This window comes from Oryx dammah, unplaced genomic scaffold (genome assembly GCF_014754425.2).
Source record: "Oryx dammah isolate SB20612 unplaced genomic scaffold, SCBI_Odam_1.1 HiC_scaffold_2, whole genome shotgun sequence".
NCBI lineage: Eukaryota > Metazoa > Chordata > Mammalia > Artiodactyla > Bovidae > Oryx > Oryx dammah.
Window position 1 is genome coordinate 134,045,481 of NW_024070186.1, and position 22,114 is coordinate 134,067,594.

The following is a 22,114-nucleotide window of genomic DNA, read 5'->3' on the forward strand; positions in this document are numbered from 1 at the left end:
TAGGCAGATCTTGGTAACAAATACCTTAGGTGAATCTGATATAGTTGGTTCATGAAGCCATACACTGATAAATAGATTTGGAATATAATACACTAGCCAAATTTGAAAACAGATTGATTTATGTGGAATCATCAGACATTTCTTTCAATATCTCTCCTCTCCTTCAAATCTTCAGGCTTCCAAAGCCCCCTAATGCTCATCTAGAATGAATTCCCCCAGACCCCCTCCTAAATAGAACAATATCAACCTTGCACATCCAAGCAGTAAGACATCCAAGTTTGAAGAACACTACACATTTTCTCTTGCCTATTTATTCTAAAATTGGATAAAAATAGGGGTTCACCATTTTACAAGTTAAAATGTAAGACTTTGAGTTTGGGAATACTTTGGTGGGAATCAGGTCCTATTGCCCAGATGATGTGTTAATATAATTCACAAATGTTACTTATTCCTCACAGAGTTGAGTCATGAATATTTATCCCTGGAAGAGATCTTAGTGATTATCAGTATTATTCATTTGTTTTATAGCTAAAGAAACTGTAAGCTATATTATCTGGCTTATCCTCCAACCTAGAAACTTCACAAATGAAGAAGTTTCCCATCCAAGGGAAGCCTACTGAGAGGCAAGTCTACATGTAGAAGAATTTCCACAGTGAAGCATATTTTGTTTTCCTGTGTCAGAAAAGAATCCAGTGTCTTAGGGACTTTCCTGCTGGCCCAGTGGTTAAATAAAATACATATAAATAGAATACAGGTCATTGGAGTTATTAACTTCTTTCATAATGTCTTAACTCATGGGATATGAAAGTATGATCATGGATTCATCCCACAAAGGAATAAACTCCTCCGATAGAACAAAATTACCCAGAACTCTTTTTTACTTCAAGAATTGAAAGTCCAGCATTCAAGAGAATTAAAAATTATTTTCTCTGAAAAAGAGTTTCTCTGCCATGTTCCATCATAAAATCTGAATGCCTTTGGGTAATTGCTGCTTTGGGTTTTTCCCCTATTTTCTTTCCAAGTATACAGAAAACTTAGAGTGGATGCTATTTTTAATATGAATCCCCATGTGCTGTTTTCATAGATTACCTTTGCACTTTTCAGAGTAGGTTTTTCGAACCCAGGCCCATATAACTACAAAGATCCCTAGAACTCTTGTTTCCAATTCTTTTCACTGTGAACCTTTGGAAGATATTGATTCTGCAAATGTGAAGAATTAATTTATCAAAAAATAGCACACATAAAATGGGGACTGGCAAGAGAAATCCTAAGAATATTGTTTTAACTGGAAGTTGTACCATTAACTGATACAATTTACTGTATTTCTGTCATGGCTCTTTGCAATGTATTTATCACTGTGTGGGAACAGTTTAATCTACTCCATACAGAGAGCAATAGGATTGCTCAGTTTGTCTCAAAATATGATGTCCCTCGCCACAAACAACTGATCTAAATTTCTTGCAGGTGGCAGGTCTCACTTTTTTATTTTTTTCTAAAAGGAAATAACCCTTCTCTGAAAGTCAAATGTTTTTTTTTTTTTTTTTAAAGCTGCAGTGTCTTTAACCATTTTTTGTTTTTTTTTCCAGTTTTTCAGTTGACACCTTGTCGTGACTTACGGTAGGTTACATCAATCATTCTGGGTTCCTACAGAAAATATTTTGTGGTGGTGACTATCCTAGGCAGGAAACTAAATGCCCTTTGCGGGTGAGTGCGCAGGTACCTCTGATTTCTTGCCAAATCATTCAGAATGCCACAAATCCATTAAATCTCTCCACAGGGAAGAAAAAATTCCCACATCCTAGAGAGAGAATTTATGAGTTCATTTCAATCTCCACAAATGAAAGCCACCCTTAATATTCATTAGAGATTTTATGGTGGCAATATGCATTATCTATTCCTATGCCCCTCTGAAAGGCCAATTTCTCTTGAAACCTTACATGGCTCCAAGCCACTCTTTGTAGAAACAATGGCCTATGTCCAAGTGGAGTCAGAGGAGGCAAATGGATGACATTTCCTCATCCACTGGTAATGATTCCATTAAGGCATTGTGGTGGTTATGAGTTTCTAAGTTTTAAAAATGAAAAGCCCGATTTGCAAGGTGCAGTGACATCACTGGATACTTCTCCACTGTCTTCTGTGACCATCTGTCCTAAAGCGAAAGGGGCTTTTCTATCTGCATCACAAAGATGATGTTCAAAACTGGCATTTCTTTCCTTTGGAGAAATGTGTACTCTGGAGACACAAGTCTGTGAACCTGAGAACTGTTCATCTCTTCTTTCTACCCATTATAGTTCAAGGCACCATCTTCTAGCATCGATTTTTCCCCTCCAACCTATTTCATTACTGTGTGGAAAGCAATCTCGTCAATTTAAGCATATATCTCATACCTCAACAAATAAACAAGAAACAGACAAAACCCCAAAACCATTAGCTTAAAACATTCTTTGCATAGCTTCCCATTGCTTTTAGGAGATGGACAACAAAATTCTGCCTAACTTATGAGGCCATAAGGGGTCCGGTCCTTTCTCAGTTCTTCAGAACTGTCTTGCACTTCATCTCCTTGCTTTCTCTCCCAGTCATGCTAACTCTCATTCTAGCCTCTAACTCTCATAACTAGCCTCTTTTTGGCTAGTTCACTCCTGCTTTTGACATCAGACTGAAGCTGAAACATCATCACTCCTGAGAGTGTTTCCTAACTCCTTGCCCAGGCCAAATTTACCTATTACAGGCTTTCCATAGAGCCATGTGGGGCTCACAGATTTCATCAAAGTTATCATTTTTATTTGTGTGGTTATTTTTGTCTCTCATTGGACTATGAGGATGACAGTGTTTGTTCTATTCAACATTTTATCTTCCTTATCTGGCACACTGTAAATACTTCAAAGCAAACTGTTGAGTGAATAAATAAATGAGTTCCTGACTTTAATCTATTTTGTGCCCTGGTTGAAAATCTCTTTCAATCGGTGAGATGAGGGCTTCAGTTTGGGTTGAGCTTGAGATGAACGGCAAATAGGCCATATTTCTAATCTAATTATTCATCAATGTGGTTGTATTTAATAGCTAGGAACTATGAGATGCATAAAGATCTTACACTGAATATTCATAAGGGTTTTAAGAGTGAATTCAACCAGTTGCTTTACAACTTCCCAGGAAAAATAGGGGACATGAATTTCTTTCCATCATTTTTCATTCTCTTAGGAAAAAGGTGTGTTATGCCTGAAAGTTATATTCTGACTCTAAAATAAAATATGACATGCATAAGTGATATGATTATGGAAAAATATATGAAAGGAGTTTTAAAAAGCTAAAATCATTTTACATCTGAAAGATGCTGCTGATATGCTGATGCAGTGATACTTTGGGGAGTCAGAAAAGGGCCATGGAGAGCCCAGTACGTGTACCCTGAGTCCCACTTCCTTTTTGTCTGCATGTCTCAGAGATTCACAAGCCTGGGGTCACGTACTTCTGGGGAGCTATAAGCAGTGGTCCCATGCTAGCAGAGCTAGGCAGTTCTGGCTTTCTTATCTATAAGGAGAAAATCGGGCAAGCTATATTTACAAATCTTAAAAATTAGTGAAAACTAGTAAATGTGCATTTACTGTAACATTATTGCATATGATACGAAACTGCTGAGAATTACTGATGGAGAGACTCCACCATCAGGTGTGTGTCTTGGTCTTCTTTGTGGCCCCACAGCCCAGAGCAAGAACTGATGTATCATAAACATAATGTTTTTCACTGAATGAAAGGTAAATAATTATAAACACATAATTATAGTTTGTATTATAATTAAAGAGTAGTAATTGTCACTAGAAATAGTAGCTCTTCATCAAGTTCCAACTGTGTGTCAGATATAGTTAAATACTCTACATCCAATTCTTTATAAGAACTCCACAAAAAAAATCTTCATTGTGTCTATCCGGATAAAAAACTGCAACTGAGATATCAAGTGATTTAGCAGTCACAAGGATTGTAAGCAGTGATGCCATAGTTTAAGACCAGGCTTGTAGTTTCTACCATGTACAGCTTCCCTTTGCCACCATGTTTATTTTTCTTTCTGCTGAACAATTTAAAGACAACTTAGTGATAGGAAAAGCCCGGATTGAGAGTTAGGGGGTTTATGTAGTACCACCTCTGCCATCGTCTGCCATGGGACCCCAGGTAATTCACTGAATCTTCATGTGTCTCAATTTCCCCATTTCTAGGATGAAAGAATATTTTTTCCTCATAACAAGGCTAGTATAAAATGAAATGTGAGGGACCTCCCTGGTAGTCCAGTCGTTAAGAATCTGTCTGACAATACACTGGATACATGTTCGATCCCGGTTCAGGGAACTGAGATTCCACATGCTGTGGGGCAAATAAGCCCACGAGCCACAACTATTGAGTCCAAGCTCTGGAGCCTGGGAGCCACAGCTGCTGAGCCCACATGCCTGGAGCCCACGAGCTGCAACAAGAGAAGCCGCCACAATAAGAAATCCGAGCACCGCATGGAAGAGTAGCTCCCACTTAACACTAGTGAAAGCTCGTGCACGACAATGAAGACCTAGCACAGCCCAAATAAATAAATACTTTTCTAGAAAGTACTTAAAAAAAAATGAAACGTGAGAAAAGTTATATTGCCTCTCAAAAACAGGAACTTTATTTAAGCAATTAGGCCCCTATGTTGAATAATTTCATTTATGTCAAATCATTTCACTATATTTTATATCATCTCATTTTATACTGCAAGTTAGGAACTAACATCTTCATTTTTCACAGGTGAGGAAGTCTAGATACACTACTAGCTTAAGCTCGAAAGTTACAAAGCTTCGATTTTTGCAGGAAAACTTTAGATGCTTCCAGATTTGGGCTTAAAATATATTTCTGCAAGCTACTATTACATTACATAAATGATTTAATCTCTTTTATCATTAAAATGGGAGTAATAATACCACCTAACTGAATCGTAACACAAAGATACATAAAACATTTGAAATAGAGTCAAGTGCTAAGTCAATGGAGACTATTGTTGTCATTATATAGACATGTCTACATGACCAGACATATCTACTTTGGCCACGTGATGCAAAGAGCCAACTCATTAGAAAAGAAACCTGATGCTGGAAGAGATTGAGGGCAGGAGGAGAAGAGGGTGGCAGAGGATGAGATAGTTGGATAGCATCACCGACTCAATGGGCATGCATCTGAGCAAACTCTGGGAGATAGTGAAGGACAGGGAAGCCTGGCATGCTGCAGTCCATGGGGTTGCAAAGAGTCAGACACAACTTAGTGACTGAAAACAACAACACATGATCAGAACAAGATCTGAAAGGTGGCACCTAGTATGTGTGTGTGTGTCCATGTGCGTGTGTGTGCGTGTGTGCGTGTGTGTGTGTGATGAGTGATATCAGCAGAAGAGGCTGTCTCATTTCAACCCAGCACTCTCCATACCACGAAGCCCCCTGCTCTTCTGCCTCCGACCACAATCCTATTCAAACTTCACCACCCATTTGTCAAAGCAGGATTTTGTCCTCTGAAATGGCACTCAAAAGGATTCTAAGAAATAGTTCTTCTTGAGTGACAGAAGCCTTCTTAGTTCCTGAGAATAGAAAATAGACGTTTTGGTTTATGAAGAAGTTTTCATAATCTGAGGAACCTGGCTGTAACTCAAGTAAAGTCTGTATTCACATACATGGTTGCTAGTTCAGAATATGAGGAAGTACCCAGGACAGAGGAAGTGCAGTTGGTCAGGAAAACAAAGAACAATAAAAACCAAAACCTAAAATAGCTTATGTAAAAAAAATTATAGAAATAAGATCAACAGTGCTCATCTGAAAAGTTAAAAGAGAGCTAATTTGAAAAAGCTGAAGGACAATCTTTTAGTACTAATCTCTTTCTGCACATAGGATATACCTTTCTTGGTGTCCCCTCATAACCCAAATACTGAAGATAGAAAGGAGCCTTTAAGATCATTAATAGCCCTCTTTCTGAAGATGAAGATGCAGAAGACCATGGAGATTAAGCAGCCTGATCCAGAGAGACGCCAGTAAGTGACAGCAGTGAGCTCGTAATTGACTTTCCGGGCTCCAACCTGTGCTCCTTTGATGTACAACATAACTCCTGATACACCTGGCTGTGCACTCAAAATATGACATGGTCTTTAGCTTACTTAGCAATATTTGAATTATGAGCTTCTTTCTCTGGCACAGGAAAAATTCTACCAATACTTGGAACATTCTCCAAGACTCATTATATAAAATGTCCTAACTTTAGACCTCTCTTTTTGCAAGGGTCAAGGTCCAGCTTTAGATTGGCTTTATTCTGCTGAAACATGCAGAAGAGTTAAACTCTCAGGAAGGAGGAGCTTGAGGTGTCCCATGATCAATGAGCATAAATGGGTCCCCTTCAGATTGATATTTGTTGCCTTCCTTTGTCTATTTGAGAATCCAGAGAAACAAATTTCTTCTTGATTGTAGAAGGCAAAATGTAGTTATAATTGATTATCATGGATCCTATATCATTATCATAAGAGCTATTGTAAATTACAAACATTTTATGATGACTTTAGAGAGATTTTATTATGGGGTGTACTAATTCAACTTTCTCCTAAATTTGATGCAAGTGAATGCTGCTGCTGCTGCTGCGTCACTTCAGTCGTGTCCGACTCTGTGTGACCCCATAGACGGCAGCCCACCAGGCTCCGCCGTCCCTGGGATTCTCTAGGCAAGAACACTGGAGTGGGTTGCCATTTCCTTCGCCAATGCATGAAAGTGAAAGTGAAAGTGAAGTCGCTCAGCTGTGTCCTACTCTTTGCGGCTCCATGGACTGCAGCCCACCAGGCTCCTCCGTCCGTGGGATTTTCCAGGCAAGAGTACTGCTGTGGGGTGCCATTGCCTTCTCCGATGCACTTGAATAAACAAGCACAAAGGAAAAACAACAACAAAACAGAGAAAAGTGAGGCAAAACCTTAAGGCCATTCATGAAAAAGAGAGATTCTTGGTTTCTATAACAGTTCTAGGACTGGCACAGATCTGTTGTTTTCACTGATATTCAGAAGGTTTGTAAAACTGAGAAAAGCCAAACACCAACCCAAATAATTGGATTCGTTTGCATTCTACATTGCTCAGATTCAAAAGTCTAGTTTAATGATACCTCTAGTTATCCTGGACTTCTAGAATACAATTTTACACTTATAGAGCAATTGTATTTTCTCATTTTATTTTTATATTCATTATACAGGATTTTATTATAAAAGACATTTAAACATTTCATAAACATTTACAATTTACTCTCTTCAAATTCAGCCTAAATAATTTCCATAAATCTGATATCTTGCACTATTATAATATCTCATAGTTTAAGTGTTTCTTCTATAAACTCTCTTTTTTTCATGTAAATGTGCTTGCACATCTGGCTGGATCTTTTCCAGGATGATTTTATGTACAATTACTACCATATGTTTCCCATCTTTGTGAATTTTTATACAAAGAATTGTGATTATTTGTTTTTCTTTTTTACCTTTTTAAAATAAGACCCTATAAATTCTCAATGGGCTTCCCTGGTGGCTCAGCTGGTAAAAAACCCACCTGCAATGCGGGAGACCTGGATTCGATCCCTGGGCTGTGAAGATCTCCTGAAGAATGGAAAGTCTATCCACTACAGTATTCTAGACTGAAGAACTCTGGAACTATCCCATGGGGTCGCAAAGAGTCGGACACAGCTCAGCAACTTTCACTTTTACTTTCACACTCTCATTACGGATATGAAATGGTAGATTTCCTACCCACCCCCAGCCACACACACACATTTAGAGCCTAAGTGGCTTCGGAGGCACTTGATATGAGTTAGCTAAATGAGTGAATACATGGATGAATGAATAAAATGTTACAGCTTCTTCTGTTTTTCAAATTCTTCTCTTGGGTAAATATTAATTCTCCTTCCCTCAAACATTATATTGGCTATAATTAAAAATTTGTCACATAAAATACTCATCATTAATTATTTTTCCTTGTTCATTTTTAGGGCCTTACAATTATTTTTATTATCTTGATTCTCAATTAATTTCAGCACAAAGTGTAGTAGGTATAAATATCTTTTGGTACTTTTCTATCCATTTTTCTATTTTTTCCTTTTAAATTTCTCAGTCCAAATTACCATTTACTCTGCCTTCCTTTTCACAAGTTGTCCAAATCTATTAATTAAAACCTGTTCTCTTTCCATACTACCATAATCCCAAGGTAAACAAATAAAAGTTTAAAGCTGTTCTAACAAATAGCTTTTGCTGTTACAGTTGGAAACAAGGGTATTAAACTATGAGGAATTATGCATTGATGTCTCAGAGCCTGTTTTCCTCTGGGTGGATATGGGAGCAGTCATCTTGGTATATCATACCCTGAACCTGTAAAAATATTAATACCCTCATCAGTGGGACCACAGAGACTTTTTGTCAGGAATCTAACATCACTAATATACAGAGAAAATGATAATAGAACCTATGAAATTAATTTTTTTTCCTAAACTATGCCCCTCTTTATTCTCTTTTTACTGGTCCTCTCAATCCTCATTCCTTTTCACACGTTTTTTCCTTCAAAGTGTTCACCATGAATTCTAATTTGACAATATATATTTTTTAAACTTCCATACTATTCATCAAATAGAGAAGAAAAGAAGATACAAATGGGAAAACAGTATAAATAAAGCGATAAAGATGGGGGAAAATCTGGATTTAGCAAAATGATAGTATCACTTTGCTAATATGTGTGTGTGTGTGTGAAGGAGACTTGTGAGGATCTAGTTAGAAGGCAGATTAGGTCAGTGAGTTTGCTTTTGACCCTGTAGGTGTTGAGGAGACACTTAAAGGTTTGTAAGGGGAGCAGTAATATTATTAGGTTTGAGCTTCAGAATCATTATCCAGGCAGCATTAATCAGGTAGATTAGTCAAGTAAATTAATCTGGTAGATTAATCTGGTAATGATGCGTCACGTTGATTGAAAGAGATAGGCTAGCATCAGAGAGACGGAGAGATTGCCAAGGTTGAGACTAGGAAGACAAAAGTAGAAAATGGGCACAGATAGCGTTTCTCCCATAGATCAGTAGTTTTGGAGGGAGATTACTGAAACTCTGAAATCACTTAGCGGTGGGGCTGTATGACCCAAGAACATTCTGTTCCTCTCACTGAAACAGTTCAGTAAAGAAATCTTCCACTCTCTACACTCTCTCTTGGTGCAATTTTGAAGGATTCATGTAATACTCCAATAAGACCTTCTAGCTTCACTCATCTCTTTCTCTTCTTATACATATAAAGATGCTTTAAGTAGAGATTTGTTTATTTTCTCACTTTGAGATTTTGTATATAAACTTCACTCATTTTTCTTTGACCTCTATGAAATTTTCTTTCTCATTATCATTTTTCTGTCTATACTACATTTTGATTCTTCTCTGTGTGTGTTTCTGTTGTATTCTCTGAGGCCTTTGACTTTCCTTCTTCCTGAAAACTTTTGTTATTATCATTTTTAAATATATCACACTATTTTTATAAAACAGATTTCAAAACACTTTAGACACTTAAAGGGAAATAGATATCTGTTCCCCCTTTTCATGTCAAGATTATTTCCATTTCTTAATCTGAAAAACTGTTTATTCTCAAAAATCTGAGAAAATAATCCCAGATTTGGAAGAATATATTAGCTGCTATTGTATTATTTTTTAAAATATAAGATTAAAGGAAGACCTCATTGCCTCTGCAACATGCAAACTTTATTCTTTCTTGTCCTTATTCCCACCAAGCCTATGGCTCACTCTCCTCTTTTGTTATGTTTCAAGTTTTTAGCATGCAGGATTTCATAAGTACTCTTCAATCACTCTTCTTGTAAGTTGATTGTAAACACTTGGTTTCAATATTATTTTTGGTTGCTTTCATTGTTATCTTTCTTAAGATGCATCTGAATTCCCTCTCAACACCACTCATCATGGATATTAGAAAAGACTGGCATCCTTATTTAGCTTTTCCTTTCACATTTCTCTTGTGGGGTATTTGCTTTCATAAATCTCATCTTTTGTCTTTCTCAATTTATAGCAATTCTATAATCACATCTCTCTCCCCACTCCTCAGATCCCATAGACCTTACAAACAACTAAACCACACATTAAATATCTGTATGTCTCATTCTCCCCCTCTTGACTTTTGTGAAGAGTTCTTCACAAATAATACATTTCCCTGTCTGGATTCAACTTGTTTATGGTATTTCAACTGAGTAAAATATTGCTACTTTCCAAGCCCAGAACAAGCTCTGGACTCTTTGATTTGGGTATAAATATCACCCGCTATTGACAGAGTCCTGACACCATTTCATTTAATCATCCCAACATCCCTTGTGTAGTAGACCTTGATAACCTTGTTTTACAAATGAGTGCTTTCAGTATGCAAAAAGTCTACTCAGAGGAAAAGAAATGAGTAGGATCTGAAACCAATACAGAATTGAAATTTGTTCATTAAAGAGGGTAAGGAGTTTGCCCAATCTCACTCTGCTAGTGATATCAGAGTTGGCATTATGCCCAGCTCTAGAAGAGCTAGAATGGAGGGTTTGAGCCTGAAGTTGCTTAGCAGGGAGATGTATCTGGAAAACTGAGGACTGTCTGAAGACAAGTCAATTTCAGGCTGCCTCAAAACTGATACAATGATGAGATCAAAGACACAGGAATCCATTCTTGTTGAGATTTCTGAGATCAAGAAACTAACTTGTGGATTAGTTTTATTTCCCCCAAAATGTGGGGTTTAGGCCCTGCTCCAACGAATGTGCATATGTTGGTACATTTAGAAAAAAAAAATCTGGTCACTACCGACTACCTGTCATTGATAGTAACACTCATTTGAGAAGACTTTTTCTTTGACACTATCTGCCTTCTGTATCTTGCCTAGAAGGAAAGTAAGTATAACCCAAATAAGAGCCCTGTAATTATTACAGAAAAATATCAGATATGCTAAAATGAAACTAGATAGTTTTACTTGCTATTGTTATAGAATATATATGTAAAATATAAAAATAATATTTTGCCCTCACTCAACTTCTTTTATTCTATGTCTCAAATCCCTGAGTACAAGTGGTCTCATTAAATTTACCAAACCAATTTAACTCTAACATGTTCTTGAACCCTCTGTCCAAGTCCACTGAGGTTTTCCTATAACAAATGCTGAACATTACCGTCTGAAATTCTGAGCATTCTGCAGATATGTTTGACTTTCTATAGATAAAACTTATTTACTTAATCATTTAGCTATGTACTAAAATAGCCAAAATTACCTAAGTAAAATAAAAACATTACTATGCATACACACCTAAACCAACACACACATCCATAAACACTCATACACACCCATGATAATAGAGTTTATATATGATACTTTCAAATTGTGGTGCTGAAAAAGACTCTTGAGAGTCTCCTGGACTGCAAGAAGATCAAACCAATCTTAAAGGAAATCAACCCTGAATATTCATTGGAAAGACTGATGCTGAAGCTGAAACTCCAATACTTTGGCCACCTGAGGCAAAGAGCAGACTCACTGGAGACAACCGGATGCTGGGAAAGATAGAAGGCAAAAGGAGAAGAGGGTGGCAGAGGATGAGCCTCCATCCTCTGGATAGCATCACCAACTCAATAGGCATGCATTTGAGCAAACTCTGGGAGGTAGTAAGGATAGGAAAGCCTGGCAAGCTGCAGTCTGTGGAGTCGCAAAGAGTCAGACACAACTTAGCACTGAACAACAGCAACGACTGCATTAATATAGAACAGTTGGACAATGAAGAAGTAATTTTTTCTCTAGATCTATGGTAACAAAGTCTGTCGGTTTCTAAAACTTCTATTCATTTAGTCAGCAAATGTTACTCAAATATTTGAGTGCCCGTGACATTCTGCTTCCCTGGTGACTCAGTGGTAAAGAATCACCTACCAATGCAGGAGACAGGTTCTATCCCTGAGTCAGGCAGATCCCCTAAGAAGGAAACGGCAACGCACTCTAGTAGTCTTGCCTGGGAAATCCCATGGACAGAGGAGCCTGATGGGCTACATACAGACATAGGGTTGCAAAGAGCTCAACATGATTGAAACTATATAATTTTAGTTTCTCTATTACCCCCTGAAGGCAGAAATGGCAACCCAATCTAGTTTTCTTGCCTGGAACATTCCATGGACAGAGGAGCCTGGCAGGCTACAGTCAATGGGGTCGCAAAGAGTTGGGCTAATTTTAGTTTCTCTGTTAGCCCCTGGAGTAGGAAATGGCAACCCAGTCTAGTACTTTTGCTTGGAACATTCCATGGACAGAGGAGCCTGGCAGGCTACAGTCCATAGGGTCTCAAAGAGTTGCAAACAGCAACATTCTAGAGACTAGGGAGAATATAAATATAAACTATTTATAGCAAGTAAACTAATGCCCAACTCATCCTGCTACAGAATAGAGTGTGATGAGCTCCATGAAGATAAGGCTAATGCATGTATTATTTGGCTCTGTGTCCCCAGTGTCTAATATTGTGATGCTAATGAGGAGCCATCCCATGTTGAAGGTCAGGAAGGGCAGCAGTGAGGAGATACCCCTCATCCAAGGTAAGGAGCAGCAGCTGCACTTTGCTGGAGCAGTCATGAAGAGATACCCCACGCCCAAGGTAAGAGAAACCCAAGTAAGATGGTAGGTGTTGCAAGAGGGCATCAGAGGGCAGACACACTGAAACCATACTCATAGAAAACTAGACAATTTAATCACACTACGACCACAGCCTTGTCTAACTCAATGAAACTAAGCCATGCCCGTGGGGCAACCCAAGACGGGCGGGTCATGGTGGAGAGGTCTGACAGAAAGTGGTCCACTGGAGAAGGGAATGGAAAATCACTTCAGTATTCTTGCCTTGAGAACCCCATGAACAGTATGAAAAGGCAAAATGATAGGATACTGAAACAGGAACTCCCCAGGTCAGTAGGTGCCCAATATGCTACTGGAGATCAGTGGAGAAATAACACCAGAAACAATGAAGGGATGGAACCAAAGCAAAAACAATACCCAGCTGTGGATGTGACTGGTGATAGAAGCAAGGTCCGATGCTATAAAGAGCAATATTGCATAGGAACCTGGAATGGCAGGTCTATGATTCAAGGCAAATTGGAAGTGGTCAAACAAGAGATGGCAAGAGTGAACATCAACATTCTAGAAATCAGCGAACTAAAATGGACTGGAATGGGTGAATTTAACTCAGATGACTATTATATCTACTACTGCAGGCAGGAATCCCTCCGAAGAAATGGAGTAGCCATCATGGTCAACAAAAGAGTCCGAAATGCAATACTTGGATGCAATCTCAAAAATGACAGAATGATCTCTGTTCGTCTCCAAGGCAAACCATTCAATATCATGGTAATCCAAGTCTATGCTCCAACCAGTAATGCTGAAGAAGCTGAAGTTGAATGGTTCTATGAAGACCTACAAGATCTTTTAGAACTAACACCTAAAACAGATGTCCTTTTCATTATAGGGTACTGGAATGCAAAAGTAAGAAGTCAAGAAACACCTGGACTAACAGGCAAATTTGGCCTTGGAATGTGGAATGAAGCAGGGCAAAGACTAATAGAGTTTTGTCAAGAAAATGCACTGGTCATAGCAAACACCTTCTCCCAACAACACAAGAGAAGACTCTATACATGGACATCACCAGGTGGTCAATACTGAAATCAGATTGATTATATTCTTTGCAGCCAAAGATGGAGAAGCTCTATACAGTCAACAAAAACAAGACCAAGAGCTGACTGTGGCTCAGATCATGAACTCCTTATTGCCAAATTCAGACTCAAATTGAAGAAAGTAGAGAAAACCCATTGACCATTCAGGTATGACCTAAATCAAATCCCTTATGATTATACAGTGGAAGTAAGAAATAGATTTAAGCACCTAGATCTGATAGACAGAGTGCCTGATGAACTATGGAATGAGGTTCATGACATTGTACAGGAGACAGGGATCAAGACCATCCCCATGGAAAAGAAATGCAAAAAAGCAAAATGGCTGTCTGGGGAGGCCTTACAAATAGCTGTGAAAAGAAGAGAAGTGAAAAGCAAAGGAGAAAAGGAAAGATATAAGCATCTGAATGCAGAATTCCAAAGAATAGCAAGAAGAGATAAGAAAGCCTTCTTCAGCGATCAATACAAAGAAATAGAGGAAAAGAACAGAATGGGAAAGACTAGAGATCTCTTCAAGAAAATTAGAGATACCAAGGGAACATCTCATGCAAAGATGGGCTTGATAAAGGACAGAAATGGTATGGACCTAACAGAAGCAGAAGATATTAAGAAGAGGTGGCAAGAATACACAGAAGAACTGTACAAAAAAGATCTTCATGCCCCCGATAATCACAATGGTGTGATCACTCATCTAGAGCCAGACATCCTGGAATGTGAAGTCAAGTGGGCCTTAGAAAGCATCACTACGAACAAAGCTAGTGGAGGTGATGGAATTCCAATTGAGCTATTTCAAATCCTGAAAGATGATGCTGTGAAAGTGCTGCACTCAATATGCCAGCAAATTTGGAAAACTCAGCAGTGGCCAAGGACTGGAAAAGGTCAGTTTTCATTCCAATTCCAAAGAAAGGCAATGCCAAAGAATGCTCAAACTACCGCACAATTGCACTCATCTCACATGCTAGTAAAGTAATGCTCAAAATTCTCCAAGCCAGGCTTCAGCAATACGTGAACTGTGAACTTTCAGATTTTCAAGCTGTTTTCGAAAAGGCAGAGGAACCAGAGATCAAATTGCCAACATCCACTGGAACATGGAAAAAGCAAGAGAATTCCTGAAAAACATCTATTTCTGCTTTATTGACTATTCCAAAGCCTTTGACTGTGTGGATCACAATAAACTGTGGAAAATTCTGAAAAAGATGGGAATACCAGACCACCTGACCTGCCTCTTGAGAAATCTGTATGCAGGTCAGGAAGCAACAGTTAGAACTGGACATGGAACAACAGGCTGGTTCCAAATAGGAAAAGGAGTACGTCAAGGCTGTATATTGTCACCCTGTTTATTTAACTTATATGCAGAGTACATCATGAGAAACGCTGGACTGGAAGAAACACAAGTGGAATCAAGATTGCCGGGAGAAATATCAATAAGCTCAGATATGCAGATGACACCACCCTTATGGCAGAAAGTGAAGAGGAACTAAAAAGCCTCTTGAAAGTGAAAGAGGAGAGTGAAAAAGTTGGCTTAAAGCTCAACATTCAGAAAACGAAGATCATGGCATCTGGTCCCATCACTTCATGGGAAATAGATGGGGAAACAGTGGAAACAGTGTCAGACTTTATTTTTGGGGGCTCCAAAATCACTGCAGATGGTGATTGCAGCCATGAAATTAAAAGATGCTTATTCCTTGAAAGGAAAGTGATGACCAACCTAGATAGCATATTGAAAAGCAGAGACATTACTTTGCCAACAAAGGTCCATCTAGTCAAGGCTATGGTTTTTCCTGTGGTCATGTATGGATGTGAGAGTTGGACTGTGAAGAAGGCTGAGCACCGAAGAAATGTTGCTTTTGAACTGTGGTGTTGGAGAAGACTCTTGAGAGTCCCTTGGACTGCCAGGAGATCCACCAATCCATTCTGAAGGAGATTAGCTCTGGGATTTCTTTGAAAGGAATGATGCTAAAGCTGAAACTCCAGTACTTTGGCCACCTCATGCGAAGAGTTGACTCATTGGAAAAGACTCTGATGCTGGGAGGGATTGGGGGCAGGAGGAAAAGGGGATGACAGAGGATGAGATGGCTGGATGGCATCACTGACTCGATGGACGTGAATCTGAGTGAACTCCGGGAGTTGGTGATGGACAGGGAGGCCTGGCGTGCTGCAATTCATGAGGTCGCGAAGAGTCGGACACGACTGAGCGACTGAACTGAACTGAATGTAGATTTAATACCTATACATTGAAAGAAGAATGCCCTTAAGTGATCTGGAAGTTCGAAGGAAAAAGAGATTGCTTCTATCTGGTATGACCCAGGCAAGTTTTCTAGAGGACAAAGTATTTGATCTAAGTATTATGGGTTAGGATGATGGTTTTAAAGGAAAAAGAAATATACTGGGCAGATCAGTAACTTATCTGGAAAAAAAAAATTAACACTCTTAAATCTTAGAATATCTGTATTATATAATTTTAGTTTCTCTATTACCCCCTGGAGTAGGGCATGGCAACCCACTCTAATATTTTTGCCCTGAACATTCCATAGACAGAAGAGCCTGGGGGGCTACAGTCAATGGGATCACAAAGAGTCTAACATCACTGAACTACTGAGTATCTTCCATTTTACAATTGAGAATATTAAGCTTAAAAGTTTCCAATAATTTGCCCAAGTAGCAGAACTTGAATTCAAGCCCAGATTTGTCTAACTCCAGATCATTGCTCTTTCTTGTGTGCTATATACCATTAGTTTAGTACATGGGAAACACTATAATACATTAGCTAAAATCAGGATTCTTAGCATAGGACTGTGGAGGTTCTAGATTTTGGCTTCACAAATTGTTAGATCTGTGACAGTGTACCTGTTACTTTTTTGCACATCATCTTTCTCAATAGTAAAACAAGAAAGAATTACTGTTAGAATATCACTCCCTATATTATAAGGTTGTGAGATTTAAATGAAATAATACATGTGATGTACTTACGAGAATAGTAGGTCCAAAGAAAATGCTCATTTAAATTCGTGGGATTCTTTACCATCTGAGCCACTGAGTGATTAACACTTTCATGTATTAATTATCAGTGAAACTTCAACACAACAGCAATAATTTAGACAATTCAGCACACAACAGCTTGATCTGAATCAACATCCTTTATCCTCTTTTAGTTAAAAAGAACTCTCTGGAAAACATTGTCTGTGTTAGTCACTCAGTTGTGTCCAACTCTTTGCGACCTCATGGAGTGTAATCTGCCAGGCTTCTCTGTCCATGGAATTCTCCAGGTGAGAATACTGAATACTGGAGTGGGTTGCCATGCCAAAGAGGGATCTTCCAGACCCAGGGATCGAAGCTGGTTCTCCAGCATTGCAGGCAGACTCTTTACCATTTCAGCTATGCAACAGTTTATTTGAACACAAAGAATATATGCAGTGGCACCATGATAGCAGAAGTCACTAGATTTGCATTGCTCTCAGAAAGACAGCTCTAACTCTGGTAACTTTCCAAAGACTGGTAAATTTGACTGATTAGCACCTTTGTTATCTGTTTCTTTCCTGCTAGTACAAACATCCAGATAAAATGATACATTTCCGCTGACGAACTTACCCATGATTGTGGGAGATCCATATCTGTACAAGAAGACTTGAGACGGGGGTGGTGAGTGCAGTGGAAACAATTGTCCCACAGTCCAGTCTGGTCAATTTGGAAATCAACATATGTCCACAACGGATTTTCTGGAAAAGGTTTCCAGTTGTTCCACATCTGAACTTCACCTTCATTATGGGATAGCATTTCTGCCAAGCTGCATCTAGCTGAAGCACTGGATCTAACCAGTGATGCAGAAATAGAATCCAATCTAATTTCCATTCCTTCCTTCCCCCTTGTGTTAACATTAACTTTCTTTTCTTGGCTTTTGGCTAATTTCATACAGGAAATCAGTGTTTCATCTTCATTTTCTGAATGATAAAGAAAAATAAAGAGGTAAGTGTCAAATAATTTTGCACAAGTGGAAATTATGACTGTTATAATTCCCTTTATATAATAGAAATGAATGAACATCATGGGAAGTCATATAATTTTACAAAATAATTTAAAATTAGCATTTCTTTAAAGAGTATGTCTTTGGTATATTAAGTGATTTGTTTTGTAAAAACAGATTTACCTAACTTTTTTTGAATTTGTGTATAAAGGTTAAAGCCAGTTTGACTGGAATCCATGTGGAAATAGTGTACTGAAAGATACTTTAGAAAAATGACAAATTTAAAAAAAAATCCTCATATAAGCATGATATGGTGTGTTTTTATTCTTTTTCTTTAATTTTTTGAGGTCACACGTACAAGAAGTCATATTAAGAAGCAAACCAGATTTTTGTCTTAATTAAAAGAATGAAATCTCAGTAGAGATTTTCTGAAGTTCTCTTGATAATCTAAAAGTCTCTAATTTAACATCAATCTGCAAAGAGATTTATGCATGATGTGTATCTCATAGTGAAATATTTTGGAAAAGAGAGAACAAGACTGGGAAAACAGAGAATAATATATCTTTGGTCCTATAAACTTGATCAGTGAGACCTATATGTTCATGTACTGTAAGGTGTGATGAAATTTTTGGTAACGTATAAAAATTTATAGGAAATAGAAACATATATAACCTTTAGTAAATTGCACCATTCATTGAATTTATCTAAGTTCAAAGGTTTAGTGAGTGTAAACACAAGATTATGATTAATAGGGCATTCTTGTAAATAAATAAATGAAAATCAGAGTTGCATGACCTGCCAGTGGCATTCACATCAAAATTGAATTGTACTGTTTTGTGAGGCCAAGGAATGCAAAGAGTGGGCAATGCTGGTCCTTATCATCTTGCTGAGCTTTACCCATAGCTTTCTATTACTCTACCCCTGAGTCTGGTTCTGAAGAAGAGAGATGGGGCAGCATAGATACAAAGTGAAATTCAGGAACAGTTTGAGGATATTTGTTTCACAAATAACTTGGCAATAAAAAAATCCCTCAATATTTAATAATTATTTTCAGGCCTAATCAAAATGTTCTTCATTAATATATACTATCTGAATTCTCCCTCAAGACATTTTTATCAGCTTATTGAGGTTTTTAAATTATTTTTTATTGGAGTAGAGTTGCTTTACAATGTTATGTTAGTTTCTATTGTATAGCAAATTGAATCAGACATACATATACACATATCTTCTCCCTTTTGGACTTCTTTCCCATTCATTGAAAAGCAGAAATAGACACAGATGTTGAGAACAAATATATGGATACCAAGGGGGAAGGCAGGGCACAGGGAAAGAAACTGAGAGATTAGATGGACACATATACGCTACTGATACGATATATTAAATAGGTAAATAATGAGATCATGAAGTTCTTACTTACGGAGGTTTATTGATGTAGGTTTCATCTCATTCAGACTGGGCACTCTTGCTTTCTTGGTCCAAACCAGTTTCTGCAATCTCTTTAATGTCCCTATGGATTCCACTGGGTCATCACCTGATTTTACGGTCTAGCACAAACATAGCTCAGGGTAAAGAAAAATCTCCACGAAAAAAATAAATATAAAATGTGTCGAGGTCATAAATGTAGGGAAATTCATAATGTGACCTTAACCTGTAGCCTGAGACAATTGAAGCAATATCTTGAAAGCACGCCACATTTTAGAGGTTCAAATTTGTAAAGTACATTACAGCTGGCCAGTCATAATAAAGCAGAACTTTATTTTTTTACCATTTCTATTCTTTTTACATCAAAATGTAGCAAAATGGATTGAATCCAGAGCCATCTATAAAAGAGGTACCCCTGCTCAATGTGAAATGGTGGAAAAGAACAAGCCTTTTGTAGCATAACATAGATGGAACCAGAAATTGAAAGGTGCTATTTTCATATGTTGAAATAGACTGATGTTGTTAAAAAAAAAAAGCATTATTCAAATTTTCTTCATTTTTCCTTAGAAATTTCTGGTAAAACAGCATTTAACTTATAGTAAAACATTTTCAAACAATATAGTTTTTTAAAAAATAGCCTCTTGTTTTCTAGAAGATACACAATGAAAAAAGCAAAAACAGGCATCATATTCTATATTATGTTTTAGCATATAAGCGTCATTGGCTTATTGTGGGAAAAAATGTATAAAAGAATTAACATTGCTTTAAAGACAAAGCGTTTTGGAAGATGCACAAATATTTGTCACTAGTTTAATGTTGATTAACTTGTATTTACACTGATTTTACTTACTATTTTTAAGATACTGCTCTCTTAAAGACTTCAAAATATTTTGGCAATTAATACTTTATGTGCTAAATGCTATACTAGTGGGTAAAATTGTTGTATTCTGTTGTATTAACAAGATAAGAAGTAATACATAGAGAAATACATCCAGAAAACTCAGGATTCAGAAATATTTCTCTGCCTGCTTCTCCCTTATTTCTTTCCATCGGACAGCTGATAAATGACATCCAAATAGATAACTGCAATTTTCAAAAGGAGAATGATTTGCTTCCTCATTAATGTTTGTATGAGACACATTTATAACAGTGCTTCCCATCCTTTGACACAGACTATAAGCCCAAAGAAAAGTTTGGAAGAAAAAGATCTCTGGCATGCAAATATTTCCAATTATTAAATTTAGTTCTTATTACTGATCTTTAAGAATGACTTTGAACAACCAACATAAACTTGATGTTCTGTCTCTGCATAATAGTACCTAAGTAAGAACCGTGATGTTTTGTCAGGGAAAGCTGTACCTATTTGCATTAAGTAAATGAAAAAAAAATACTGAATCATCTTACTCTTCCAGAAAGGACTGTGATGAGATTTTCTTAGATATGCAAAATCTTTCTTCTTTTTCCAAAGGTCATGCTCAGCTCACCATAATTTCTGTTGCTATTTTTTCTTTGTATTATTTTCCCTAGTATTCCTTTTCAGCACTTTCTGAGTTGCTCAGTTTTATGCTGCGGCTGCTATTCAGTCGCTTCAGTCGTGTCTGACTCTTTATGACCCTATGGACTGTAACCTGCCAGACTCCTTTGTCCATGGGATTCTCCAGGCAAGAATACTGGAGTAGGTTGCCATGCCCTCCTCCAGGAGATAGTCCTGACCCAGGGATGGAAGCCCCACCTCTTGCCTCCCTCATTGCTGGCAGATTCTTAAGTGCTGAGCCACGAAGGAAGCCCACTTGGTTTTATAGGTCTACTAGAACTCAGGCATTTTCTAATCTTTAGCCCCTTCCGGAAATGAGCTGGAGTAATGAGCTGGCATGGCACAACCACTGAGCACAATATTTTTGTTTGTTGTTGTACTTATTTTCTTACGGCAACCTAGTCCTCCCATTGCTGCTGCTGCTAAGTCACTTCAGTCGTGTCCGACTCTGTGAGACCCCATAGACAGCAGCCCACCAGGCTCCCCCGTCCCTGGGATTCTCCAGGCAAGAACACTGGAGTGGGTTGCCATTTCCTTCTCCAATGCACGAACGTGAAAAGTGAAAGTGAAGTCGCTCAGTCCTGTCCGACCCTCAGCGACCCCATGGACTGCAGCCGACCAGGCTTCTCCATCCATGGTGTTTTCCAGGCAAGAGGACTGGAGTGGGGTGCCATCACCTTCTCCTAGTCCTCCCACAGACAAAGCCTAATGTCTCCACTGAAACACTGGCATCAAAAATAAACTTTTCTCTCCTCCTTCTTCGTGAAAAAGACTTGCACTCGATTTGGGGGAAAATGTTAGATACCATGGTAACTGAATTTTATGTTACCAATTGTGCCAAGGAGAAATGGAAGCATTTGAATAGTGTCTAAATTCAAATGAGTGAGGTCCATGGCCTAGAGGTGTTCAACCAAACAGACTCCTCATTATTTTGTTCATACTTTAACAAAGCTTTTTAAAAGCACAGTGTGGTTACCTTTTTTATCTTTATTCATTCACTCATCTTTGAGCTATTACATTTCATTCATTTTTGTGCATTGCAATAAATGTTTGTAAATATAAATGCATTCTTGATTTCATATATGTGTTTTATCTATGAAATGGATTATCCATAATAAATTTATTGTATTAGTCTGGCTACTTTCTAAATGCAAAATACTTCTGAAAAACCTTCTCTTGCTATTAGATAGCATATATACCTGATGGATGAAAGTTAGAGTTAATATTATTATAAGAGATATGGAATCATTAAGGTCATCTATTAAAATAAATTATCTATAATATTTTAAATAATGTTATTCACTACAATCTTCCAATCTATCACCTGTATATCTGTACTGAATTTGATTAAAATTTTAATAGTGTAGCTTTTAATTTCTAGATGTTTTCTAAGAAGACTGACCTATAAATTAAATTTACCATTCAGCAAACTTTTATTGAGCACCTACATATGCCAAGCACTATCATATATTCTGGAGATATGGCATGGAGCAAGT

The 22,114-nt window shown here is 37.8% G+C and overlaps 1 protein-coding gene across 2 annotated transcripts in view; it reads right to left on the reverse strand.

Moving 5' to 3' along the window:
- Positions 1 to 19,498, reverse strand: part of SAMSN1 (SAM domain, SH3 domain and nuclear localization signals 1) — a 104,380-nt gene extending 84,882 nt beyond the window's left edge. The window contains exons 1-2 of one of the 2 annotated variants that reach the window (XM_040227191.1): positions 19,080 to 19,498; positions 17,290 to 17,639 (exon numbers count right to left, since the gene is read on the reverse strand). In XM_040227191.1, coding sequence (XP_040083125.1) covers positions 17,290 to 17,639; positions 19,080 to 19,104 — 375 coding nt within the window. In that variant the 5' untranslated portion in view covers positions 19,105 to 19,498. Of the gene's footprint in view, positions 1 to 17,289; positions 17,795 to 19,079 lie in introns of those variants that run through there. The other variant, XM_040227194.1, reaches the window with a different exon arrangement.
- Positions 19,499 to 22,114: the final 2,616 nt, after the last annotated feature.